We start from the raw sequence: 19,009 nt of genomic DNA, 5'->3' as shown, positions 1-19,009 counted from the left end.
GAGCAGTCAAGATGGCCGTCGCTTCCTGCACACGCACACGCGCACGCGCACGCGCACGCGCACGCTCAGTCTCCGCGATCAACGTGAGGGGCGGGGCCTCGGGAGCTTTGACAATCGCGGGGGAGTCGTCGCTTCCAGCTCTCGGAAATGCAGTTGAGCTCTGGGTTTGACCTGGAAGGCGGGGCGGTGGCCGAGGACCCCTGCGGTGGTTTATTTTCCTCCCTAGCCCATGCCTCTTACACTTCTTACATGAAGAACAATTGCTTTGTGGACTAAAAAGTAATATCACTAGGTGTTTAATCACTAAAAAGAATTTATTGGGGTTGGGGGGAGAAGAAAAGATTGCAACCCGGTGCATGCAGACATGGCAAGCCATGTGGTGGTCTGCATGCGAAGATGGAGGGGTGTTTGTAGAAGGGAAAAGGAATTAAGGGAAGGGGAAGTTAGAACCACAGACCTGTATTATAAACAGAGTTCTTTCTGTAGGGTTCTCCCAATGACACAGTGTGAGAACTTCCATAAACCCTAGCTCTTCCCATAGACCAGCCTATGTTCCCTTAAAGTTCCAGTTAGTCTTTATCACTCTCAAATGTTGCTGCATACTTAAATGCATCGTACTCTTCTTGGCACCATTGCTGCTAAACTCTCCCGATAAATTTAGTACCCCTCTGACCCCATACATAGTTATTAGAATATTATTGACTATATTCCTTATGTGTACTTTACATCTCCATGACTATTTTGTAACAACCAATTTGTACTTCTTAATCCCTTCACCTTTTCACCCACCCCCTCCCATCTGGCAACGGTCAAAATATCCTCTGTATCTATGAGTCTGTTTATGTTCTACTTCTTTGTTTTTTAAGGTTATTTTGTTGATAGATATGTATTTATTGCCATTTTATTGTTCATATCTTTTCCTCCTCCTCCCCTTCCCTCCCCCCCTTCTTTTAAAGAAGACTGTTTAACATTTCAAGTAATACTGGTTTGTTGATGATGAACTCCTTTAGCTTGTTCTTGTCTGGGAAGCTCTTTATCTCTCCTTCAATTCTAAATAATAGCTTTGCTGGGTAGACTAATCTTGGTTGTAGGTCCTTACTGTTCATTACTTTCAATATTTCTTGCCAATCCCATCTGGCCTGCAAAGTTTCTGCTGAGAAATCAGCTGAGAGTCTTATGGGAGCTCCCTTGTAGGTAACCAACTGCCTTTCTCTTGCCGCTTTTAAGATTCTCTCTTTGTCTTTAACCTTTGGCATTTTAATTTTGACGTGCCTTGCTGTGGGCCTCTTTGGGTTTTTGTTTTTTTAAAAAAATATATCTTTATTGATTTCAGAGAGAGGAAAGGAGAGGGAGAGCGAGAGATAGAAACATCAATGATGCGAGAGTCATTGATCGGCCGCCTCCTGCACGCCCCTGACTGGGGATCGAGCCCCCAACCCGGGCATGTGCCCTGACCAGAAATCCAACCCCGGTTGCCCAGATCCCAGGTGGATGCTCAACCACTGAGCCACCCCTGGTTGGGTAAGGGTTTATCTTTTGAGACTCTCTGTGCTTCCTGGGTTTGTATGTCTATTTCCTTCACCAAGTTAGGGAAGTTTTCTGTCATTATTTTTTCAAATAGGTTTTCATTTTCTTGCTCTCACTTCTTCCAGCACCTCCATGATGCAAATGTTGGTATGCCTGAAATTGTCCCAGAGGCTCCTTGCAATATCTTCATTTTGGGGGATTTTTTTTTTCTTTTGCTGTTCTGATTGGGTGTTTGTTACTTCCTTATGTTCCAAATTGCTGATTGATTCTTGACGTCACCTACTTGACTGTTTATTCCCTGTAAATTGTTCTACATTTCAGTTTGTATCCTTCATTTTTGACTGGTTATTTTATTGGTTTCCATGTCCTTTTTTATGCTTTTTAAGTTCTCTCTAGGTTCAACTACTCTTCCCCTAGGTCTATTGAGCATCCTTATAACCAGTGTTTTGAACTCTGCATCTAGTAGACTGCTTGTCTCTGTTTTGTTTAGTTATTTTTCTGGAGTTTTGTTCTGTTCTTTCATTTGGGATGTGTTTCTTTATCTCCTCATTTTGGCAGCTCCCTTGTGTTTGTTTCTATTTTATTAGGTAGAGCTGCTATGTCTCCTGGGCTTGGTAGAGTGGCCTAATGTAGTAGGTGTCCTATAGGATCCAGTGGCTCAGCCTCCCTGATCACCCAAGCTGGGCATTCCAGTTGCACACACTTTCTCACCCCATGTGGGCTGTGTATACCTTCCTGTTCTAGTTGAGCCTTGATTGCTGTTGGCATGTTAATGGGAGGGATTTATCCCCCAGGATGATCCATTACAAGGACTGGCTGAGACCACTGACCCATGGAGGATCAGCTGTGCAGGGATCCATTCCAAAGAGCAGAACTTACTTCAGTGGGGCTCTGGTGCCTGCTGAGTCTGCCCCTTGAATGTGTCACTGTGGAGGTGGTTGGGTGGTGTTTTGATGTGGTCTGAAGCGAACCACTGGGTGTGCTGGCTCTGGGCCTCCTAGGAGGTATAGGCCAAGATCAGCTGCCACCTATGTTTTGCCTAGGGCCACCTGGCTTGAGCTAGAGAGTAATCTGCAGCTGGATGCTACTTGTGCTCAGAGGTGCCCAGGAGAGGCCAAGCTATGAACCATGGCTGGATGCTGCTAGTGCTGGGCCTGGGGCCACTTAGTGAGAGGTACAGGGCATGCTGAGACCAGATGCTGCTTGTCTGAGAGATTTTAGGAAAGTCTGAAACATGAACCAAGACAGGCCATTTGAATGGAAAAGGCATTGGAAATAACTTGGGTGTGCTCAGAAGTTGGGTGGGGTAGGGCCTCAGAGAGTCACCAGGGCAGGGCAAACAATCATAGCCAGGTTGCTGGAGACTCAGATATGGTGCCCGCCTGCCAGCTCTGTGTGGGGAGGGTTCATCAAAGGAACAATGACCTCTGCCCGCTCTTCTATCTGGTAGAAAGCTCCTCCGACCCATCCCTCCCAGCTCTTGCCCTGATGCCAGACACTCAGTTCCTCCCCACATGTCCCTGGTGTCCTTTGAGCTGCTATTCCAAAGCTGGAACTCAGAAAGAGTGAGTCAGGGTAAGTCCATGTGCAGGTCCTTTAAGAGGAATTGCCTGGGACTCCAGCCGCCTTCCATCTTACTCAGCCTGTTTTTATAGCCAGTAGTTATAGGGACTTCTCTTTGCAGCACTGGAACCCTGGTCTTGGGGTCCTGGTGTTTGGCTGGGATCCCCACCCCCCCCATTGCTCCTCAGGGGCGACCTCTGCAGCTGAGATATCCCTCCTGATTTTTCTTTTTTTGTTAATCCTTACCTGAGGATATTTTTTTCATTGACTTCTAGAGAGAGTGGAAGGGAGGGAGGGAGAGAGAGAGAAACGTCAATGTGGAAGAGACACATTGATTTGTTGCCTCCCACACGTGCCCCAGCCAGGGCTGGGGATTGAACCTGCAACCCATGTATGTGACTTTGACCGGGAATCAAACCCACAACCATTCAGTGCGCAGGCCGACACTAAGCACAGAGCCACACCAGACAGAGCCACACCAGCCAGGGCCCTCCTGACTTTTATCTGCCTCACATTGATGTGGGACCAGCTTGTTCTGTGTCTCCGCCCCTCTCACCAGTGTCAATGGGGCTTTTTCTTTAAACCTGTAGCTGTAGGACTTGTATTCAGCTAGATTTCAAGCAGTTCTGAATGATGGTTGTTCTGCAGTTTAGTTGTAATTTTGATATAGTTGTGGGAGAATCAAGTACTGCACACATTTACCTACCTGCTATCTTGACTAGACGTTGGAAACCATTTTTAAAAAAGTATAGACTTACCCGGCCAGTGTTGCTCAGTGGTTGAGCGTTGACTTATGAACCAAGAGGTCATGGTTCGATTCTTGTCAGGGTGTATGCCTGGGTTTTGGGCTTGATCCCCAGTAGGTGGCAGGTAGGAGACAGCCGATTAATGACGCTCATCATTGATGTTTCTATCTCTCCCTCTCTCTAAAATCAGTAAAAACATCTTAAAAAAAAAAGTATAGACTTACTGGGCTAAATGAAATTAAACATTTTATACAGATGGCCCGGCCAGGCGTGGCTCAGTGGTTGAGCGTCAACCTAGGATCCAGGAGATCGAGGTTCGATTCCTGGTCAGGGCACATGCCCGGGTTGCGGGCTCGAGGCCTTGTCAGGGGTGCGCAGGAGGCAGCTGATCAATGACTCTGTCATCATTGATGTTTCTCTCTCTCTCCCTCTCCTTTCCTCTCTCTGAAATCAATAAAGATATATTAAAAAAAAGATTTTATACAGATGTTATATGATAAAGTAAGTTAAAGGAGCAAAGCTATGTTATCAATTCAATAGATGCATAAACATTTGATAACATTAATAAAAAAATGATAGAATGTTTTCATAAACCAGATTTAAAAGGGACTTAATTTGATAAAGGCTACCACCTACAGCAAATAGCTTGATAATCATTACTGATCATGATAAGAATGCTTTATTTCTTTCTGACTTTAACAGTTTGAGAGGCACTGCACAAACAAGAAAAAAAGTTAATATTAGAGGGACAAAATATATACAGAAATTTTTTTATTTAAGTCCAAAATAACAAATGGACAACTATTAGAGGTCAGCAAGGTTTCCAGGTAAATGAACCTACATAAATAATTATCAGTAGCCTTCCTCCACATGAGCAGTTATCAATAAAGCAATGAAAGGGAGCCCTGAAGGTCTAATGAAAGGACAGAATGAATGGAAGGGAGATCTCATGGGCTGGTATGGGCTGAAGCCGTGCGTCCTGATCTCCAGCTCCTGAGCGCCTGGTTAGGAGCCCAGAACCCCAACCCACTCTCTAGCCCCGCCTACCTCAGTCCCGCCCCTCGACCTGGCCCCCCTTAAGCCCCGCCCTCTGAATAGTCAACTAAGTCCCGCCCACAGGAGTAGTCCACCAAGCTTCTCCCTATTAACCTGGCCCTGCTCCACCTCCGTCCAACCCCAGCTCCTGCGCTGCTCCAGCCCCAGGCCCAGCCTCGTCTCTCCCGGGAAGAAACCAGCAACTCTCCACTCTCCGCGGCCAGCGCCCCGCGCCCCGCCCTCCCGGCGCCTCCGCCTTCGAATCGCGTTTCCCAGCCCCCGAGGCTCCGCCCCTTTCGCTGAGCGCGGCGCGAAAACCGGAAGCAAACGTGTACTTTTGCGCGTGCGCGAGCCGTGGGCCTGGGCTCCCCGCACCCTCACTAGGGTCTGAGGTCGGTTTTCACCTGGGTCCTCAGCCTACCGGGCTCGGGCCCGGCCTGCCGCAGGCCCGGTGCTTCCGAGGCGGAGAACCTGGCCTTGGGGAGGCCAGCGATCGAAGGGGGCTGCCGCCGGGACCCCGCGCCCGAGGCCTCCCGTCGCCTCGGAGCCCCGGTGCGCTCGGCTCGGGGCTGTCGCTCGCCCCTGACTCACTGAGTCGGGAACTCCGGGCTGGGGCCGGCAGTCGGAGTGAGAGCGAAGTAGAGTTGGAGCATCACCCTCCTATTGAATTCGCCTCCAAAAGCGTGCTTTGCTCTCCTTCCAACAAGGAACCGCATCCGTGCCATTAGGGTCACGGGGACGAGAGCCTCACCTGGTCGCTACGCTGACCCGTGGATTTCGGCGGCGTGTTCGGTGAGCCCGGGCTGACATTTGCCTTAACTGCGCCCCCACCTCTTCCCTCCTGGTGCAAAAAATACTATTTAACCTTAATTTTAACCCTGCCTGTGGGCATCCCGTTTGTTACACTATATTCAGTATATGTGCTGCCGAAGCGAGCACAGCTACATTATATTCAGGTGCATAAGAGTGAACTGATTATGAAATATCTTTGTAACACTACTCGCCGAATGCAGCTATACATTTTAATCACTTGTCTGTAGATTTTTTTTTTTTTAGTTTCACACATAATGTGTGATCCCCTGCCAGCTTCAGCTTCCCGCCCCCCGTCCCCCCCATACCTTGAATTTCTTTTTTATTTTAGTGCACTTGCCAGGACCTTCATCCAGTTCAATGTAGAACAGCACAGGATACAGATAATTTGTATCCTTGCGTTGTTTCTGATCCCAGAGGGAATTATTCTACCCTTAACTAGGATGTTTACTGCAGGTGTTTGTAGGTTTTTTTTTTTCCTCCTAGTAAAGTGTTTCCTTCTAGTTCTGGTGGGTTAAATTGTTATCACCAATGAACATTAATACAGATCAGTTACTGTGTATGATCTTTTTCTGTTACTGTGGTGAATTATATTAATTGATGGTTCCATTTTCAACCACATTTTATTCTTAGGATGAAATGAACTTGATTTGTGATTAATATCTTCATTATTCATTTATCGACTCTACTAATATATTATTTGCACTAATGTGTATGAAATCTTTTTTTTTTTTTCAGCTGTACTTTTCTGGTCTTGGAAATACTCCGGAAAACAGCTTTAATGGAATTTTGAATTTTTTACTTCTTTGGTGAGCCTGCTGGTAAAACAGTTTGTAACTTCTGTTTTCTGTGTGGGTATGTTTTAAATTGGTGATTTTTTCCTTTAATAACTTGATATAAGCAAGTGCTGTATTTATTTTAGATCATTGCTGGAAAGTTGCACTTCTCTCTCTTGAAATTCATTCATTACTTGTACATTTTCATATCTATTTCCTTATTTTTTTTGTTATACCCCTGTAACATCTGTAATTATGACTCATTCATAACTCTTTTTGTCTGTGCCCTCTTGTTCCTAAAGAAAATTGCTATGGGTGTGTCGACTTCATTAGTTTTTGAAGGACACATTCTTAGCTTTTCTAATTTTGTTTATTATTTTTTTTAAGTATCATTATTAATTGTGCCTTGTTTTCACTTTTCGTTCTAACACCTTATGCTGTTCTTTCCCCAACCTTATAAGTCAGTGGTTAGCCCATTGATACTGATTTTTTTTTCCTCTGGGAATGGGTGATATTTATAAGTATATAAATATATATACCACACTAGCTATGGATTTCCAGTGTTATCAGAAACAGTTATTTTAATTTTCTGCTTCTGTTCTGCCACATGAGTAGTCCTGACTCACTAAAGATAAATATGTGTGCATCTCCTTACCCTATAATATGCTGCATTTTTATATAGCATATACCACCACTTGATACTTTGTTAATTTACTGCCCTCCCTCCAAAAATTATAAGTCCATGTGTTACCGGGGAGGCAAAGACACCTTGGTTCTTGTCTTCTTGAGGGAAAGGTTCAATCAAGAGACAGTGTAGAAAAGAGAGCAAGAATTTATTGACAGCAGCAAAAATATACTTAGGACAATGAAACAAGGAAGGGCCTAGAAGAAGCAACAGGGGAGTCTAGGTTGGGTTGCTCCGGCTCACTGGGAAGTCAGAAAAAAGGAAAGAGGGGCCTTGAAGACAGATTCAGGGGGTTAGCCCTGGATGAACTGTCGCTGCCCATTGCTCCCCTGGTTGGAAGTCTCATGAGGTCCGTTAGACGTCAGGGGACACGTGCCTGAGGGGGAAGGGAATGGCATGGGTGTGCTTCCTGGAAGGAGAGTGCATTAGGACATTCATTTTCAGGGGTTTTAAAGTCTGGGCATTTGGGGGATGTCTTAGGGATGGATCAATAGAATATTCATTAGCTTTATGCTGATGTACCAAAGTGAGATTTATTCTCTTAATTTGTCTGTCCTTTGGTGTGGTTGGCAAATGGCACTAATTGGATTTTTGTTATCTGTCTCCCTGAGTAGGGTAATTTAAGCTATTTACCCTTGGTTGGGAAGGAGAAGTACAAACCATTTATTTACTCTTTAGTGTCCTTGGTTTAGAGAAGATAGGATTTACTAGGTGACTGCAAACTGCTGTTTATCTCTCTCAGTTTCCCTATTCCGCTTGCCCTGGGATTTTCCTAGCTTTTACTAGGCTAGAACACATGTGCTTCAGTATTTTTCTGTTTTGTTCAGTGCTGTATCTCCTGTAACTGCATGTAGTAGGATCTGGGGAAATATTGGGAAATAAGTATGAAATGAAGGAGCAGGCAAGACATAGGTCTTAGTCAAGAGAAGGAGCTCAAAGGTAAAACATTTGAATAACTGCTTCATTTGTTTACTCTCTGTGGTGTGTCCATCAGGGTTCTAGATCAGACCCTGGCAATGTTAGGGAGCAAGGGCCTCACTAACACTAAGTTGTAATGTCTATGTTCAGAAATATATTCATTGGCCACTTAGACTTTGAAGATAAATAGACCTGCATACACACTCTGACAGCAGCTTTCTAATTGGGTGACATTGTGTGCATGGTTATAAATTAGTTATAATAATATCTGATTTGCAGAGTTTCTATGAAATATAATTTCTTTGCAAAGATATGGGCATTTCTTTGTAAAGTCATTTTCACATCATGGTTGCTCAAGTGCAATATGTTATTAATATAGTAAAAACTACTCACAGTTTTTGACTACTTATAGTTTTTATTGGCTTTAAAATACATACTTGATCCATTGTAGCGAAAGAAACAGTTGTGTTTTCATTGAAATTTGTGCAACAGCACTGAGATATTACTATCAGAGATGACACACCTTGCTAACTTCACTTAAGTATTCTTTTTCTGCTGCTCTGTACAGGCAAAATTTAGCATGAGGACTGCAGTGTGGCAGTCTTCTCTGCTTCCCGTGTGTGGAATTTAGTCAGTAAAAAGTTGATACTCTTTCCAAAAACCAGGTTTCAGGGCCCCTGCAGTGATCAGGGGCTGAGCAGTCATGCCTGTTAGCTCGCCCAGGGGTGCAGAAGTAAGGAATATTGGGAATGGAGCACCCAGAAGTTTGGTATATGAGCCAGTGCTTTCTTGGATTTGAGACAGAGTATACTTCTTAATATATTCTTAAGGTTGAAGGTATTGCCTGATACTTTCTATGCTTTTCATTATCATGGGAAAATTGACAGCTAAGCTTTTAGACTTCAGTTAACTTACTTGCAAAATGGGACTCTTAACCTTTTTTTTAAAAAAAAAAAATGATCAGCAAGAACCAGAGCATAGTTTTCTAGCTCTGGATGAGGTGAGATTGCTCTGCTTTCTTACAAGATCAGTGTATGTTTGCTTGGGTGTCTTGGGCTTATGCGTGCGCGCGCGCGCGTGTGTGTGTGTTTTCAGGGGAATGGTCGCTCATAATGTGCTGCACCCAAGCTCATGGGTGTGCAGATTGTGGGGAGACCTAGATTATCATGTCATCTTCCTCGTGCCTCAGCTGTAACTTCTCAATACTCTGCCTTTCTTCATGAAGGGAACATGGACAAAGAAAGAAGAGCTGCTGAGTTACGGAAAAACATGACACAGGTAGGTAAGAGCTAACAATTCTCAAAAGAATGTTCTCGTTTCACCAGTTCATAGATCTGATTGTTTAGAGCAGGGATCAACCTATTTCTGTGTTGGGCCACATGGTAAGTATGTTAGGCTTTGAAGGCCAGAGTTTCTTTTGGAACTCAACTCTGTCATTGTAGTGTGATAGCAGCCACAGACGTTGTATAAACATGTTTTATTGTGTTCCAATAAAACTTTACTTACACAAACAGGTGGGAGGCTGGATTTGGCCCTGGCCTAGAGTATAAGAAAATATGCCCAGCTGGGGGCCTGGGTTGAAAGTGTGCTTCTGAAGGCTTATGGGCCTCTTGGGTTTCTGAAAAGCACCCTTTCTCTCTTTATTCATTAGAACCTTACCCAGATATGACCCAGTGTTTCACGTTGTGCTTATTGCTATAGTGGGAGAGAAGGAAGCAGGTGAAATTGTTTCTCACTTAACATTGTTGATAGTTACTGCGACTTTAAGCAAAACAATGGATACTGAAACCAGTTTCACCTTAGACTAATTGATATAAACAAGACTTAAATTCTCACAGCATCTCATCAACATTATAACAAAATGAAATCATTCGAGGACCTGCTGTATTTCATTTTTAGAGCATTTCTCTCAGTTTTGCATATATGCTCTGGACTGTTCTGGATCATTGTAAGACTGGAATTGTTTACTATCAAACTGTGGAGAGATAAATTGAGTGTTTTAGAAGTGTCATTCGGTCTGGGAGACAGGATTTGATCTGTCAGGAAGGATGTGTGGGGAGAAAGAGAAATGTATCTGATGGCTGAGTCCGAGGGTCAGTGTTCGGAGACCATAAAGCCTTTAGAACTTCCTACGACTGCATTCTTAGTTCCCCCGTGTTGTCAGCATCATCCATCCTCCTGAAAATGTTTGGGGAGTTGGTGCCTTTCTGAACAGAATATGTGGGATGTTTCAGGACTCAGTGGTCTTTGAGGATGTTGCTGTGGACTTTAGCCAGGAGGAGTGGGCTTTGCTGGATCTTGCTCAGAGGAGCCTCTACAGAGAGGTGATGCTGGAGAACTTCCGGAACCTGGCCTCACTGGGTAAGAATGGCAGCATTCCTTTATTGAGCTGGTTAGAACACAGATCTGACAAATCAACCTTACTCCTTGTTCTAGGTTTTGGTCTGAGGAATTGGAATACATTGGTGAGTAAGACAGACACGGTCACTGACCCCAAGGAACATGTACTATAGTCTAGTGGCTTCACCATGAAAATAAACATCTGTGTGTTGAACTGACTTTTTATTGTGATTGAAAGTGTGGGCATAGACTTCAGGAGTCTCTTAGGGACACAGGGAGGTTTATAGTTTAGGACCTTTTGAGAATTTTGCTGACATCAGTGCCCTTTACTCAAAGACCACTGCTAACACACCTAAAGTTAAGCCAGTTGGGTTTATTACTCAGTGAAGTGAGGGAGACCACATGACACAGGGAGCTGTGGGGTGTCACAGTAAGAGGGTATTAGAAAGTAAATATAGGATGTGAACTTTGGTTGAGTGATTTGGGAATGGGTCTGTGGAAGCAGGCTGTATTAAGTTTCCTAGGCCGTTTGTACCAAAGTACTACAAGCTGGGTGACTGAAAACAAATGAAACTAATTCTTTTACATTTCTGGAGCTGGAAGTCCAAAATCAAGGTGTCAGCAGGGCCTTGCTCCTTCTGAATGCTCTGTGGAAAAAATCCTGCCTGCCTCTTCCTGGCTTCTGGTGGCGGCCAGCAGTCCTTGGTGTTCTCGACTTGCAGATGCATCGCTCTCATCTCTGCCTCCATCTTCACACAGACTTCTCTCTGTCTCTAAGTCTCTCCCTCTTTATAAGGACACTAGTCATTGGATTTAGGGCCCACCCTAATCCAGTATAACTTCAGCTTAACTTGATTACATCTCTTTTTATGTGTATGTAACCTTTTCACAATGGCTTTGTGTGTGTCCACTTAGTAACATGCATTTAAAGTTCTTTCATGTCTTTTCATGGCTTGATAGCTCATTTCTTCTTAGCACTGAATATAATATTCCATTGTCAGGATGTACCACAATCTATTTATTCATTCACCTACAGAAGGACATCTTTACTGCTTCCAAGTTTTGGCAGTTATGAATAAAGCTGATATAAATGTGTGTGCAAGTTTTGTGTGGAAATGTTTTTAATTCCTTTGGGTAAATTCCAAAGAGCAGGATTGTCTGATCATATGGAAAATTGGATGTTTAGTTTTCTAAAATACCTCTAGCCTGTCTTCCAAGGTGGCTGTACCATATTGCATTCCCACCAGCAATGAATAACAGTTCCTGTTGCTCCACATCTTAACCAGCATTTGGTGTTGTGAGTGTTCCAGATTTTGGCCATTCTCCTAGGTGTGTAGTGATATCTCATTGTTTTAATTTGCATTTTCTGATGACATGTGATGTGGAGCATCTTTTCATATGCTTATTTGCCATCCGTATATCTTTTTCGGTGAAGTGCCTTTTAAGATCTTGGGCCCATTTTTAAATTGTTTTATATTTTTTATTTTATTTTGAGTTTTAAGAGTTCTTTGTATATTTTGGATAACAGTTCTTTATCAGATATGCCTTTTGCAAATATTTTCTCCCAATCTGTGGCTTGTCTTTTCATTCTCTTGACAGCGTCTTTTGCAGAGCAAAAATTGTAATTTTAATGAAGTCCAGCTTATCAGTTCTTCCTATTGTAGATCATGCCTTTGGCGTTGTACCTAGCAAGTCATTGCCAAACCCTAGATCATATAGATTTTTCTCTTATTATCTTTTAAGAGTTTTATAGTTTTGCATTTTAAATTTAGGTCTATAATCAATTTTTGTGAAGAGTGTAAGGTCTGTGTGTAGATTAATTTTTTTGGATGTCAATGTCTAGTTCTAGGCTTTTTTGAAAAGACTATTGTTTTCTCCACTGTATTGCCTTTGCTCCTTTGTCAAAGATCAGTTGACTATTTATTGGGTCTATTTCTGGACTCTCTATTCTGTTTCATTGATCTATTTGGACGTGGATTTTTCAGGGACACTATTATACCTTGTCTAAAATTGGTATTCTGTGAGATTATTTATGTTCAGCAGGAGAACAAAATATACTGGCTGTAAGTATCAGACCAACTTCTAATGATATTGAGGATTAGATATGAATGTCAGATCAGTTTTAGACATCAGAGGCTATGTTGCAACTCCTCCCCCTTAAAAAAATTTTTTTGACAAACATTTTGTTGCAATTAAATTCACAATTGCCCCATCTTTATAATATCAGAAGACCAAAGTTTTGGCCTTGTCTCATGGAAATGTTTATGGTTCCTCATTGTTTTCTTTCATGTGATCTGCATTTCTGCATTAATAGGGTATCCACTACGTACACCCTGTCAGATCTTCCAGTGGAAACAAGAGGAGGACCTGGAGATAACAGAGAGAGGGGCTATCCAGGGAGAGCACCAGGAAGGCAAGAATTCCCTGGGGGAAGTTGGTCTGGTTGGGGGATATTACATTTGGAAAAATCAAATAAAAGCAAAATGAAACTTTTGCCTGAGGCAGATTTTCCACAGATACCACTGATTACTGTTTTGACTTTTTATTAGTCCTCTCACACTTTCCTTATTTTTGGGAAAGACTTTCCATGTTTTCTCTTTGTAAGTTAGTATTTGGTCTTGTACATTTTATCCAGTTCCTTTTCGTTTTGTTCTCCTAATAATACCCTATTCATGTTACCATCAATCTCAATCTTCATGGAATTGTTTCTTAGTCAGTTGCTCAACATTTTGACCCTTGGGCTTATTACCAGTCTAGCTGCACTGCCAAAACCCCTTAGCTCATAGGTGCCTTTACCTTTTGTTTCAGGTTTTGAGACTCAACTTAAAAGTAATGAATCAGTCACTTCACAAGATATTTATGGAGAAGAAACATCCAATGAAAAGAAAATAGTAAGATTCAAAAGGAATGATTCCTGGTCATCCATTTTATACAAAAACTGTGAATACCATTGTATTGATTATGAGAATGAAAACCACAAGAGACTTTTGAGGTGAGTGCCATTCTTATAAAAGAAAGCAGTGCCTCAGAAAAGAACCTTAAAATGTCACAAAATTAAAAAACATGTATGTAAAACTTGGTCAAAAATTGCGATCTCATAAATAATTTTCACAAGATATTTTTCCCCACAAACAAGACTGAGATCTTCAGGGTTTGGCAGTTTTAAGCAATTATGAGAAAAATCCCACAAGTCCGAAACTCAGTGATAAATATTGGCTGTTGTAGAATCCTTTGTGAGACCTTTCAGCTTATAACCTGACAGGACAACAAACATACATAGTTACTGAAAATGGTAAAAATGTATTTATTACTAACAGTGTGCTTTTTATTTTTGAAAGAAGTAATGTGGTGGAGAACGTCTATGAATGTAGTGAAGAAAATCAATGTGGACAAACCTTGAGCCAAATTTCAAATCTTATTATACCCAAGAGAACTACTGAGATAAAATCCTATGAGTGCCATGAATGTAAAAAGGTCTTCATGGATCATTTATCCCTTAAGAATCACATCAGCTCTCACACTGGAAGCAAACCCTACCAGTGTAAGGAATGTGGGAAAGCTTTCCATTTTCTCGCTTGTTTCAAGAAGCATATGAAAACTCCCAATGAAGAGAAACCCTATGAATGTAAGGAGTGTACCAAAGCCTTCAGTTGTTCTTCATTCTTTAGGGCACATATGAAGATTCACACTGGAAAGACAAACTGTGAATGTAAGGAATGTGGAAAAACCTTTAGCTGCTCTTCATCTCTCACGGAGCACAAAAGAATCCATAGTGGAGATAAGCCTTATGAATGTAAGGAATGTGGGAAGGCCTTTAGTTGCTCCTCCTCACTCTCCAAACACAAAAGAATCCACAGTGGAGATAAGCCATACGAATGTAAGGAATGTGGGAAGGCCTTTAGTTCTTCCTCTCATCTTATCATACATATAAGAATTCATACTGGAGAGAAGCCTTATGAATGTAAAGAGTGTGGGAAGGCCTTCAGTGAGTCTTCAAAACTCACAGTACACGTCAGAACACATACAGGAGAGAAACCCTATAAATGTAAGGAATGTGGGAAGGCCTACAATTGTCCCTCCTCCTTAAGTATCCATATGAGAAAACACACTGGAGAGAAACCCTATGAATGTCTGGAATGTGGGAAAGCCTTCTATCTTCTCACTTCCCTTAATACACATGTGAAAAATCAAAGTAGAGAGAAACCCTATGAATGTAAGGAATGTGGAAAAGCCTTTAGCTGTCCCTCATCCTTTAGAGCACATGTGAGAGATCACACTGGGAAGATACAATATGAATGTAAGGAGTGCGGGAAGGCCTTTAGTCGGTCTTCGTCTCTCACTGAACACTTGAGAACTCACAGTGGAGAGAAGCCTTATGAATGTAAAGAATGTGGGAAAGCCTTCATTAGTTCCTCCCACCTTACAGTACATGTAAGAACTCACACGGGAGAGAAACCTTATGAATGTAAGAAATGTGGGAAAGCCTTTATTTATCCTTCAGCTCTTAGGATTCACATGAGAACGCACACTGGGGAGAAACCATATGAATGTAAGGAATGTGGGAAAGCCTTTCGTCATTCTTCATACCTAACTGTGCATGCCAGAATGCACACTGGAGAGAAACCGTTTGAGTGTCTGGAATGTGGGAAAGCCTTCAGTTGTCCCTCATCCTTTCGAAGACATGTAAGAAGCCACACTGGAGAGAAACCGTATGAATGTAAGGAATGCGGGAAAGCCTTTGTTTGTCCTGCCTACTTTCGAAGACATGTGAAAACTCACACTAGAGAAAACATATAAATGTAAGCAGTATGGAAATTTTCTGCAAGGCTTTTCAAATCAAAGGCAACATGTGAGATCCCACACTGTGGAGACATCCTATGACTATAAGAAAGTAGGAAATTTTCCCTCATCTTTATGAAGACATGAGAATTCACAACTGAGATAAGCCCTTTGTATGTAAACCATGTGGTAATGCCTTCATGAATATCACATTTTATTGGTCAAAATTCAGAAGAAATAATTGTATAAGAAAATTTATACTAGAAGCAAAGATCAGTGCCTCACCCTTAAAGTGGAATATTGGCTCATTGATTTCTGGTTTTTCTTCTTAAATTTAAAAATCTTTATTGTTGAAAGTATTACAGATGTCCCCCCCCCTTCCCCTGCATTGACCCCTTCTACCCCCCCAGATCTCCACCACACTTTTGTCTGTGTCCATGGGTTATGCATATATGTTCTTTGGTTAATCTCTTCCTACCCGCCCACGCTTGCCTTCCCTCTGAGATTCATCAGTCTGTTCCATGCTTCTATGACTCTGGATCTATTTTGCTCCTCAGTTTATCTTGTTCATTGAATTCCACATATGAATGTGATCATGTGATATTTATCTTTCTCTGACTGGCTTATTTTGCTTAGCATAATACTTTCCAGGTCCCTCCATGCTGTCTCAAAGGGTAAGCTATCCTTTTTTACAGCTGTGTGGTATTCCATGGTATAAATATACCACAGCTTTTTTATCCACTCATCTACTGATGGGTGCTTGGGCTGTTCCAGACCTTAGTTACTATAAAGCGTGCTGCTATGAACATAGGAGTGCATACAGGGTGGGGTAAAAGTAGGTTTACAGTTGTGAGTATGCAAAACAGTTTAATCTTGTATTATTACTTATTAATTATTGTATTATTTTCCATATGAAAAACTGTAAACCTACTTTTGCCCCACCCTATATATTCTTTGTAACTGGTGTTTCAGGTTTTTTAGGATATATTCCTAGAAGTAGCATCACTGGGGCAAATGGCATTTTAAAGTTTTTTAAAAATTAATTCCATTTATAATTTTTTGAGGAAACTGTTTTCCACAGTGGCTGCTCCAGTCTGCATTCCCACCAGCAGTGCACTAGGGTTCCCTTTTCTCTACACTCTCTCCAGCACTTGTTTGCTAATTTGTTGATGGTGCCATTTTGGCAGGTGTGAATAAGAGTGGTGATACCTTGTTGTAGTTTTAATTTGCATCTCTCTGAGGATTAGTGATGTTGAGCATTTTTTCATATGTCTAGAGTTGACTATACAGAAGTGGGTTGATTTCTGGGCTCTCAGTTTTGTTCCATTGATCTGTATGCCTGTACTTATACCAGTACCAGGTTGTTTTGATGACAATGGCCTTGTAGTATAGTTTGATATCTGGTGTTGTAGTCCCTCCAACTTTGTTTTTTTCTCAAGATTGCTGAGGCTATTTGGGGCCTTTTTTGGTTCCATGTAAGTTTTGGAATATTTGTTTTAGGTCTGTGAAATCTGACATTGGTATTTTCATAGGGATTGCATTGAACCTATAGATTGTTTTGAGTAGTATGGGCATTTTAATGATGTTAAGCCATCCAACCCATGAACATGGTATATATCTCCCTCAATTTCTTCAGTGTCCTATAGTTTTCTAAGTATAGGTACTTTTATCTTCTTGGTTAAGTTTATTCCTGGGTACCTTATTTGTTGCAATAATAAATGGGATTGTTTTCTTAGTTTCTCATTCTGATAGTTCATTATTGGTGTATAAAATGCCATTAAACCCTGGCTGGATGGCTCAGTTGGACCATCCTCCCATACACCAAAAGGTGTGTGTTCAATTTTTGCTCAGGGCATATGCTTACGTTGTGGGTTTGATTCCCCTTTGGGGCGTGTAGGCAACTGATTGATGTTTCTTTCTCACATTGATATTTCTCTCTCTCCCCTTCCTCTCTCTCAAATCAGTAAAAACATATACTCGGGTGAAGATTAAAATAAAAATGCCACTCATTTCTGAATATTCATTTTCTAGTAGTTTTTTGGTGGAGTCTAGGGTTTTCTATGTACAATATCATGTCATTTGTGAATAACGACAGTTTTACTTTCCAACTTGGATGCCTTTTACTTCTTGTCTTATTGCTGTGGCTAGGACTTCCAGTACTGTGTTGAATAAGAGTGGTGAAAGCAGATGTCTTGTTCCTGATCTTAAGGGTAATGCTTATAGTTTTTGCCCATTGGATATGATGTTGGCTTAGGCTTTTCATGTATGACCTTTATTATGTTGAGGTATTGTTCCTCTATTCCAGAGATTGGGAATGTCTGGCCCTGGGCTGTATACAGCCTACAAAACCATTTGGTCTGGCGCTGCCAAGATAATCGCAGGCAGGACTCGAAATTCAATAAATCCAGCATATTTTTCATAGCTAATTTTTAAGTTGGTAATTTCATATGGGGCCTGTGAATGATGTTATAAGTATCCAAATGGCCCTTGGCAGAAAAAAGGTTCCCTACCCCTGTTCTGTTCCCACTTTGCTGAGGGTTTTTATCATAAATGGGTGATGTATTTTTGTTTTAATTTGCATTTACCTGACATGTAATGATGTTGAATACTTTATTATGTGCCTGTTGACCCTTTGGATATCTTTAATGAGGGCACCTGTTGAAGCATTTTACCCATTTTTTTTTTTAATTTGAAGGGTTTCCTTCTGGTTACTTGTCCTTTATTGTACGTATGTGTATCTCTATAGTTACATATATATGCCATGTATTATATATTATATATATGTTATAATACGTATATTATATATACATATATTTCAGAAAACTTTTCTTAGTCTCTGGCTTGTCTTTTCACTGTTTTTATATTTGTTAGCTATATAGGGAATCTATTGGTTTGATTATTGGAAAGTCCTTGGGTATAACTGGTTTTAGGCATGACTGGATCCTGGGGCTAAAAATTATTATCTGAATGAATTCTGTTTTAGTATCTTGCTGTGTATCTTCCTGCATTAGCTATTCTTGGCAGGCTATCTCTCTTTATAGTGGGCCCCAGAAGATTCAAGCTGCTTTCTTTCCAGGTTGAATTCTCAGGGAGAATAGAGTGATGGTCATTTGGGACAATTTCAATATGATTATTGCAATTGAAACTTATTGGCTCACTTGCCCACTCTTATCCAGTGGAATGTAAAAATCTGATTTGTTTAAGACTGGCTCCCATGCTCATCCAGAAGCCAGAGTAGAGTCTATATTTGCCTTCTCAATTCACCATTTGTTTCTATATTAATTTAGAATCTCCTTATCAATTTTACAAATAAAACTGGGACTATGTTTGGAATTCCATTGGTTTTATAGACTAACCTGAATGAAATAGGTATCTTTACAATATTAAGTCTTCCAATTGATAAATGTAATGTAATTGTCCATTTACCTGGGTCATCTTTAATTTTAACAGGGTGTGAAGTTTTAATTGAAGAGATATTGAATACTTTTATTTATTTCTAGGAATGTAGTATATTTTACTTTGTAAATATTTTTATTTATTTTCTTTTTTGATTTTCCAGGCTAGCACATAGAATTGCAGTTTCTTTTTGTACATTGATCTTTTATTCAGTGACATTTATAAATTTAATTATTTATTCAAATATTTATGGCTTATTTTAGATTTTCTTTGTATACAATCCTGTCAATACCAATAAAAAATTCTAAATTTTATCTTTTATTTTTCTTGCCTCATTGGTTTACAGTGATGAATAGATATGATGAAAATGAACACTTTGTCTTGTTTCAGATTTAGGGGAAAGTATTCCATATTTCACAATTAAGTATAATAAC

General features: G+C 41.1%; 1 protein-coding gene across 4 annotated transcripts; it reads left to right on the top strand.

Annotated features, from left to right (window-relative positions):
• The first annotated feature begins 5,172 nt into the window (after positions 1-5,172).
• ZNF699 (zinc finger protein 699) lies at positions 5,173-18,882 on the top strand. 4 transcript variants are annotated; one of them, XM_081136122.1, is made up of 7 exons: positions 5,173-5,663; positions 6,420-6,536; positions 9,286-9,338; positions 10,295-10,421; positions 12,715-12,813; positions 13,209-13,392; positions 13,742-18,882. In XM_081136122.1, exons 3-7 carry the CDS (start codon positions 9,291-9,293, stop codon positions 15,195-15,197), a joined length of 1,914 nt encoding a protein of 637 aa, XP_080992248.1. In that variant the 5' UTR covers positions 5,173-5,663; positions 6,420-6,536; positions 9,286-9,290; the 3' UTR covers positions 15,198-18,882. The 4 variants fall into 4 exon arrangements, with proteins under 4 accessions (XP_080992248.1, XP_080992245.1, XP_080992246.1 ...); XM_081136119.1 differs by having other exon boundaries at positions 13,739-18,882; XM_081136120.1 differs by having other exon boundaries at positions 5,243-5,663; positions 6,420-6,490; positions 13,739-18,882.
• The last annotated feature ends 127 nt before the right edge of the window (positions 18,883-19,009 follow it).

Source organism: Miniopterus schreibersii, assembly GCF_964146895.1.
Source record: "Miniopterus schreibersii genome assembly, chromosome: 4".
NCBI classification, from domain to species: domain Eukaryota; kingdom Metazoa; phylum Chordata; class Mammalia; order Chiroptera; family Miniopteridae; genus Miniopterus; species Miniopterus schreibersii.
Note: the sequence above shows the minus strand (reverse complement) of the source record. Positions and strands in the feature narration are given on the sequence as shown.